The sequence below is a fragment of the Gracilinanus agilis genome, chromosome 5 (genome assembly GCF_016433145.1).
Source record: "Gracilinanus agilis isolate LMUSP501 chromosome 5, AgileGrace, whole genome shotgun sequence".
NCBI classification, from domain to species: domain Eukaryota; kingdom Metazoa; phylum Chordata; class Mammalia; order Didelphimorphia; family Didelphidae; genus Gracilinanus; species Gracilinanus agilis.
The window spans coordinates 294,613,402-294,621,961 of NC_058134.1; the positions used below are offsets into that span (position 1 = coordinate 294,613,402).

General features: G+C 43.1%; 1 protein-coding gene across 1 annotated transcript; it reads left to right on the forward strand.

Moving 5' to 3' along the window:
* The first annotated feature begins 1,165 nt into the window (after positions 1-1,165).
* On the forward strand, positions 1,166-4,815 carry LALBA (lactalbumin alpha). Its single transcript, XM_044679267.1, has 5 exons — positions 1,166-1,215; positions 2,380-2,621; positions 3,462-3,620; positions 4,092-4,170; positions 4,743-4,815. The coding sequence occupies exons 1-5, from the start codon at positions 1,166-1,168 to the stop codon at positions 4,798-4,800; spliced, it is 588 nt and encodes a 195-aa protein (XP_044535202.1). The 3' UTR covers positions 4,801-4,815.
* The last annotated feature ends 3,745 nt before the right edge of the window (positions 4,816-8,560 follow it).

Here is an 8,560-nt window from a genome sequence, read left to right on the forward strand (position 1 = left end):
CTGTGTATAAGCTGGCAACTGACATAGGCTTTGAAGGAAACAAGAGTCCAGGAGATGGAGGTAAGGAGGGAAAACATTTTGGATGCAGTTTTTACAGACACAGAGGTGGGAGATGGAATATAGAGTTTTTCAAAAAGCCAATAGGTCAATTTATTTAGACTATAGAGTGAACGAACATGAACAATTTATCATAAGTTTTGAAGGAAGGCTGGAGTCAGATGGTGAAAAAAAAAATTTTATCTTAAAGTCAGTGCGGAGTCGCTGAAGACTCAGAAGAGTGACATGGTCATTAGAAATACCAATTTGAGAGCTATGTGGAGGAAATATGACATAGGGGAGATCCTGGAAGGAGGTCAGTATAATAATCTAGGTGAGAGATGCCATTGTTACAGAATTTTCTGTTTAGCCAGGCGAGAGGAAACCAAAAATCTCTTAGAGTAAGTAAAGAAGGAGATTTATTATTATACATGTGCATGTGGACCCAGATGGGATCTTTCCTCAAAGTTCTGGACCCCAGAGGGAAGGGGCTCTGGGTATTTTATACACCACCAATTGGGGAGGGTTTCCATAGGTTACATGATACATATACAAGAGTCTCCATTGGTTACATGGTACATATACAATCAGGGTTTCTATGGGTTTCTGTGAGTTATAAACACAAACATGATGGGCAAGTAAAGGCATCAGAACATATACAAGGACAGACATCAAGGGGTCAGGTAGACTTTCTTGTGGGGAAAAACAGGGGAGTTAACTTAAATATTATATGTGGGTTCAGAAGGGTGAGTAGGAGACAGGAATGGACAATAGGTGGGGACTTAACAAGTTAGGGAAACTGGGTTTAGCTGTTAGGGGAAATGACTATTGACAGAAGTGACAGTTAGGCCCTAACTGTCACCCTGCTCCACCTAGATAAGGGATAAACACAGAGTATAATAAATACACACACTATGGGAACTTTAAGGTACAAAGAAAACAAACAGGGAAATAGTTTAATTGTTTTTTAGAGGATAGGAGAGGGGGTGAGGTGAAACTATGTCTAATTACCCAGGAATGGAGTCAAAAGGGTAAGTTCCTTAGCCAACTTGGCTTTGGCCAGGTGACAGCTTGGCTAAGGACCTGAGGAAGAGGGGCTTGAGTTTGGATTCTCACAGCTGATCTAAAGATGTCTTCAGGATACCAGGAACCAACTCCTCCTCAGCCTATGATCCAAAAGTAACCAGGTAGGGAAAGATACTCACAAACTCTCCAACAGAACACAGGCCTCTTTCCTACTCAGAGTTGTCTTACAGGATGTTATCTTCAGCCTTTACAACCTTCACCTATCTCCAAGATCCCAGGTCAAATAGGGACTACTAATTGCACTTCTGCTCCAAACCCCTCTCAAAACAGCAATGTCTGTTGCTTAGCTCTCTCCTCTCTACCCCTTGCATTCTATTCAGAATGCCCATGACTTCCAGCACAGGCTTTCCCTAATATGCTTGCAAAAACCTGCCTTTATACTTTTAAAGCCTATACCGATTACAACTTATATAGTCCTTAGTATGGTACAGATGGTACATCAATCCATCATGGATTTGTCAGGTCACAGCATGGGAAGTAATAGTTTCCTATGAAGTGGAACCACTTGCTTTGTTCTGGAGTTCTAACAGGTGCAGGGGAAGGAGGAGCTATTGGTCATCCTGTTTGAAGCAAGCTTCTGGGTGGGTCAGCCTTGCAAAGCCAGTCCTTAGAGCATAAGGGGGTCTGTAAAGGGGAGATCTGAAGATTTTCCACTATACCACCATCTTGAACTAGGGTAGTAGCTAGCTATGTGAGTGAAGAGCTGATGTGAGCAGTACTATGGAAGTAGAACTGACAGGTTTTTGGATTACAGAGTGAGGTATTAATCAGACCAGGCTGGCTAGACCTTGCTTTTGTCCAATGACTACCTTCTGCCCAGGAGATTTGACTGGTTGCATCTCCACTATTCCTCTGCCTCCTTTCTTGTCCTCAGTGAAGACTCCTTCTTATGAAACAGAGAGGTTTCAAAAATGAGGCTTTGGTGAGACAGAAACACTTGTAGGGCCCTGCAGAGAGTGCTCTTTGCTCAGAGACTCTCGGCCAGGCTGTGATTTTCCCTGACACCCTTGATTACCCATGATTACCCATGTCTACCCAGAGGGCTGCTTTCTTGCCTTCAGTAACAAGGTAGGCAGGCTCTGATTCCTAGAAACCTACAAAAAACAAAGGATCTGAGAATAGGGCCAACAGGATGCCTCAGGGTAAAGAACTGAGCCAGTGAGGGTGAGATTGGGGTGAGGAGAGGAAGGGGACAGGGAAGTATTAGGAAAGAGAGTTGATCTATCAGTGCCTCAATTATCATCTTCCTGGGGGCAGTGCCTTTTTGCAAGATTACTTGAGCTGTCCCACCTCCCCCATTGTACAAGATCAGGATAAAAGTCAGGGGCTCAGAGTGGTTCCTCTGTCCCAGATCCCTGAAGTGGCCAAGATGAAGTGTCTGCTCCTACTCAGCATCATACTCTCAGCCACCCAGGCTAGAGAATTTACAAAATGTGAACTGACCCAGGAACTAAGGAATCATGGCATGGACAAATATGAAGACTTCCATTTGAATGAAAGTGAGTTCTCTCTATCCTTTGTCTGTCTTCAGTCCTTTCATTCATGACAGTCTTTTTAGTATTTGTCTCCTCTCTTTTCTGTTATTTTCTTCGTTATTAATTATCCCTTTCTTTTTTCTTCCTCTCTCTTTTTTTCTCTGAACTATGGAAGTGTTGTAAAGGGACCTCATTAGCCATCAAATTCAACCCTTAGTCAAATCGTGAATCTTATATAAATGATCACGGGTATCCCTATTATAAAATTTCATCTTCTCTTTCCTTTCTCCATCACTAACTCTTTTTGAATTGTAGTTGAAATTGTAGTTGGCTCTTGTCTACAAACGGTTTCTTTTCAATCTGTCACCAATATCCCCATTAACTTCTTTCTCTCCTCCTTGTCCTCTCCTATGTTTACCTTTAATTACTCTTCCTCTTCATCTCTTTTTTCCTTCCTTTTACTGTTCCTTTTCCTTTCCTTCTTTTGCACCCCTATTTTCATTTACAAGAGGTTTCCTACTTCCTTCACTTTTCCATTTCTTATCACTCCTTTTTTCAAATCATAAATTTGCACTTGGAAGGAATATCAGAGGTCACCAAGTCCAAACTCTACTTAGATTTTCTGTATCTACCTCATGGATGTTCCTATTAATCTCTCCTCTCCTTATCTCTTTTCTTACTCTATTCTTCCATATTCTCTGTCTATTCTCTCCTCTCTCTGCATTCCTATCTTCTGATCTCTGCTGTCCTTTGGCTTCCCAGAAAGACCTACTGAATAGCCCTAATTAGCTTGGGGACCTCAGGTTCCCATCTTAACCCAGCCTGGAAGTCACTGTTTTACCTTTCTCACTTTATTTCTCTTAGTAATCTGCACTACATTCCATAGCAGTGGCTTTAACACCCAAAATAAAGTCAGTAACAATGGCAACACAGAATATGGAATATTCCAGATCAGCAACAATGGTTGGTGTGCTGAAAAGCAGGAAGATGTGGCAAAAAGTACTTGTGACATTCTTTGCTCCAGTGAGTAATTTCATGCCCTATAATTGCTCTTTTAACCCCTGATCTTCAATATCGTTTGATTTGTTTTGAGGGTATTTCCTTTTGCACCATTGACAGTGTATATTAATCTTAACTTAACCTTAACTTTAACCTAAACTGAGGACTTTGACTTTTTCTCTACTTTTCTTAGGGTCTCAAGATAGAATGGGCTGGTCAGAGATTTGGGGGCTGGCATATTTCATTTCTTGGGTGACATTAGCTTCTGACACTGGGTTCTCTCCCAAGAAAGGTCCCTGAATATCCTCTATTCCCAGAGTACTGGATATAATTCCTATGTAGTGATAGGAAATCAAACTCAAAGTTTGAAAGCACTATTGCTAGGCTGGGAGTGATTCCAACTAGGGGGTTCTATTTCCAGCAATGAGGAAACTTGGAAAAGGCTCATCTTTCTAAGCAACACTCTTTAATTCCCATCTTCTTTCCTAATTCCAGAACTCTTGGATGATGACATTAATGATGACATTGTGTGTGCCAAGAAGATCTTAGAGCAACCCAAAGGAATTGACTACTGGTAAAAGACATCTCCATCCATTACCTACCTGCCTTAAATATTTCCCTCACTTAGTGATCTCTTAGCCTTGGGATCCAAAAGGAACATAGTATAATAGTCCCAGATCTTTAGTTCTTATCTAGTCATCCTATTCTCACCTACCAAATTCTCTGGCATGAAGTCTCCACAGAAAGCTGAGAACCAGCTTTCCCTTCACATCACTTCTTCCATGTGTATAAGAATAGAAATACTTCCCTTATTTTCCATGCTCATTCTCAGACCTTGATCCTAACCCCAAATTGAGTGTCAGACATCATCTAATTGTCCTCTATAACTTCAGAATATTCCCTTCTCTTAGTCAGTAGATCATTGGCCTGTCAATGACCCCATGGTCATGATTAGATGTTGTCTCTTATGATCAGTCTAGGAAGACCTCCATTTAGCCCCATTCCATTTTCTCTTCCCATCTGTTACCCAAGTACTCCATCAAGATAGAAACACCCTCACTCTCACCTTCACCAAGCTTCCTCTTCCCTTATTCTTTGCCTGGGTGAGGGCTGTTAACCACATTGTCTTCTTTTTAACTTTTATAGGAAAGCCCACAAAACATTCTGCCGCGAGAACCTAGACCAATGGAGGTGTTTGAATTAAGTGACTCTAAGCTGCTTGCTCTAAGACCTTTATGCTTTCCTCCAAGGAATGATACTATGGGCACCTCAAGATTGTGTTCTAGAATGAAGAGCTGCTACTTCAGTAGGCTTAGAGTTCTGCTGAGGCTACTTACTCCACAGAGACTAGGGATATTTCACTATCTGTCTTGAATAAAGAGTCTATCTCTAAAAGGCTATATGTGTTTATTGGAGGAATGGATGGGGTGGGCAGGTGAACACCCAATTTGAACAGTTTATTTTCCATCGCTGTTAAGTAAAGAGTAAAAAGGATGACAACTGTAATAAGATGGAGATTTTAGAACTTCTCATTAGGGCTACAAGATGAGGGAATGAAGGAATCATTCAAGTATATCTGCATCATTTAACAAAGATCCTTTTCCTAGTGATTTCTTGTCAGCTGAATTTCACTTAGTTATTTACAAAATATACTTTATAGGAGTTCTAATTAGAACTGTAGGAATAAATCAAAGCAGGCCATCCTCAGTCCCCGCACTATGCACACCCTCAGTATGTACCCCTCCATTTCTCTCTATTGGCCCCCATATAGTAGGCCAGTTCAGTTTATTATCATTTTCAGCTCAGAGCCCATGAAGTGATAGAAAACTCACTATTTCCTAAACAGATCAATATACTCTTGTTCTTGACTTGTGACTTCATTAGTGTGGAAAATTAATACTAAATTGTGATATTGAATTGGTTACCCCTTTGGCCCCCAAGAACAGTTTTGATTTTAAAACTACAAAAGTCTCTCCCCAAGGCTATGAAACTAGGTTGGGTCCAGCAGAGTTAAAGGCATATCACTGAGTTTGCTTTTGTTGCAGTCAGGGTAGAGACCTGCTCCTTATTTATCTGTAAACTAGAACTCTCTTGGGCAAGGGAGCCAGTTAGCTTTAGGTAATAAAGTCAGTCAGCTCAAGCCACCATGGAGGTCCAGGTGGAAAGGAGGAAAAGAGGAAAGGTTGGCATCCTCCTGAGATGAAGTGGTAAGGGAGGAATTGAAGTCTCTGAGGTTACTTCCTTCTCAACTGTTGTCCTGAGGAGAGACTGGTTGATGATGTCACAAGGGGTATTTAACCCTTGATGAAGAGGAAGTCGATCTCTTTTACCCTCTCTTTCAGACCCTCTCTCCTTTCTTCTCAAGCCTAGCTGCTTAGTTGCTCTCACTTAAGCATTTGCTCTCTCTAGCCCAGCATGGCTGCCTGGTTGCTTGAGCCATCTTGGGCCCCTGTGGTGTCTGTTCAGATTATGGAAGGAGTCCACTAGCTAGTTATAAATCTTGAGTAGTTGGTTAATAAATTAACTTAAACTTAATATATACAGTGTCCAGAGAATTTCATTCATTACAAGGGGGAGAAAGCACTCTCTACTGATTGAGACAATGTGCTACAACAAATGTGCTACAACTTGTCCGTTGAGAGATCTGCCTCCTGGGCTTGCAAAGGGGCTTCTAAGTCCTTTGCTAGAATAACATAGACAGTATATGGCACAGCAGGACTATTAACCCAGGTTGTCCTGATTCTAGAACTGGCCCCCTCTCCTCTGTGCCATGGTACCTCATTCACTTTTGGTCAAGCCTAATTGTTAAGTGATTTTTTTCCTTGTTTGATATTGGAAATTTCTTACACTTGTGTACAGGGATAGGGAGGTGTGGTGAGCAGGGCTGTTTAGTTATTCCAATTTGACCCCCATCTACCCTAGAACTTGCTCACCTAAACACATTTCCCAGTATAAACTCTCCACTGTTGGGGGCACATTATGTTAAAGGATCTATTAACCCTCAGCAGAGAGTCAGAGGGCCAGAGGCCCGGAGATGAATGAAGCTTTGCTTTATTCACAGAGTCTATTTAAAGAAGTTCTTTGAGAGAAGTTCAGAAGATTCAGTCTTTAAACTCACCACATGGACTTCTAAAGAAGATATTGAAGCAGTCTTACCAAGGTCTCAGTGTTCCAGCCAGCACTCCTCCACAGACCAGAAGAACTAGAAGACCTCCTTCACCAGCCCTCTCTTCACCAGAAGCTCTCAGCTGACTGAGCACCTTCTCCTTTTAAAGGGGTCACTTATGCGTCACTTCTTGTGCCTCCCTTCTAATTTGGGTGTCCAATCACAATAGACACTTCTCATAGTACTGCCTAGGGGGCAGTCAGTTGATTATCAGAATCACTCTAACACACATCACTCTTCTGGGTTACCCACCTCTCAGAATTAGAGGTGCTCTCAGCATTTGGTGATCAAATCTAAAGATGGGCAGTGTAGACTTAATCTAATTATCACAACATATATTCCATTTTGCCATTGTGCTTTTAAAAATGTGGCATCTAGATCTAAACACAATACTCTAGGTGTGGTTAGACTAGGGCACAGTCCAATGCAACTTTCACTTCTCTCATTCTGATTTCCATGTTTTTGTCTACACAGACTAATATTACACTTTCTAAGTCCTACTCTAATGCCCTGCTGAGGAGAGGAGGGGTGTTATAGTGGTTGGATTCTTGTACTTGGAGAGGTCACAACCCTGGCTTGAGTTCTGCCTTAGCTAACCATCTGACTCCAAACAAGCTACCTAATCTCAAAGATCCTCTATTTTCTCATCTATAAAATGGAGATAATAATAGCACTTGCCTCCACAGGGTTATTGTGGGAATCAGAAGAGAAAATGTATTAAAAAATCCTTTGTAAGCCTTAAAGTTCTATAAAAATGCAAACTATTATTACATCATCACAGATCTAAACCTCAGAATCCAACTCTTTTTTTCTAGTTGAGGGAACTATGACCCATATTGATGAAATGACTTGCCAAGAAGGAAGTATTAGAGGTATAATTTGAACCCAGGTTCTGGATCTCCAGAACCGTTAAGCCACATTGTCTCAAGTGCTAGAAGGGAATTGGTAAATAAGGGTTTTCAGGAAGCCAAATACATAGATCCTATACAGGGTAGCTTTATCTCAAAGATACACAAGACCATTCAGAAGGAAGTAGCAGCCCTGTGGTCTGTCTGAAATCTCTGGCCCTGAAGTTCTACTCTAGACATGAGGGGTGACTAGAGCCCAAATGGTCTAGTAGACCTTCTTTGCCTCTAGGCCCTCATTTGCTGCCTCTGGGTGAGTTCGCAGAGCTTTGACAGCTGGAGGTTTGGAGATCACTTGACAAGACACGTTTCCCTCACTTTTAAGTGAACCTCTTCTAGGAAAAGGTATCGGAATTTTATACAGTTTCTGCGACTGCGACAGGGCCCTGGGGAAGACGCTGCCAGCCAGGGCCCGCAAGCGGAGAACGGGCTAGCCCAGGGGAGGCTGCCAAAGACGGGAGAGGGTCCCGATGCCCCGGGGCCTGCGGGAGTGAGTGGGGGGAGGGAGCGTGTTGGACTTCCTGGAGGAGGGGGAGGGGAGGGGAAGCTGAGCAGCTTGGAGTTCGAGAACAGCTAGAAACCGCTTCTGGAGTAGGGAACCCGGGTGACTGGGCCGTGGCAGGGACGCAATTGTCAAAGACGTGGCGGTAAGTGTAAGAACTGGACGGGCTCAAGTTCGTGGTGTTTGGCAAAAAGACACGCTCCTCCCACGCCCTGACACCGCGGGGGTGGGGAGCCGAGTCCGCTACTCTGAGACCCGCTGGCCTCCGCCGGGCCTTGGGTCGAGCCTCCTCTACAAGCATCCTCGGATACGGCTCCCGCCCAGAAACATGCCTCCCCAGTCCCGCAACCGGGGGAGTGGCCTCAGTCTACAGCGGTGCCCCGAGGCGCTA

Coding starts and splice junctions, on each gene's coding strand:
- LALBA (XM_044679267.1), top strand. CDS start 1,166: ATGTCTTCAGGATACCAGGAACCAACTCCTCCTCAGCCTATGATCCAA. Junction 3,621..4,091: donor TTGTGACATTCTTTGCTCCA/GTGAGTAATTTC, acceptor TCCTAATTCCAG/AACTCTTGGATGATGACATT. Junction 4,171..4,742: donor CCCAAAGGAATTGACTACTG/GTAAAAGACATC, acceptor TAACTTTTATAG/GAAAGCCCACAAAACATTCT.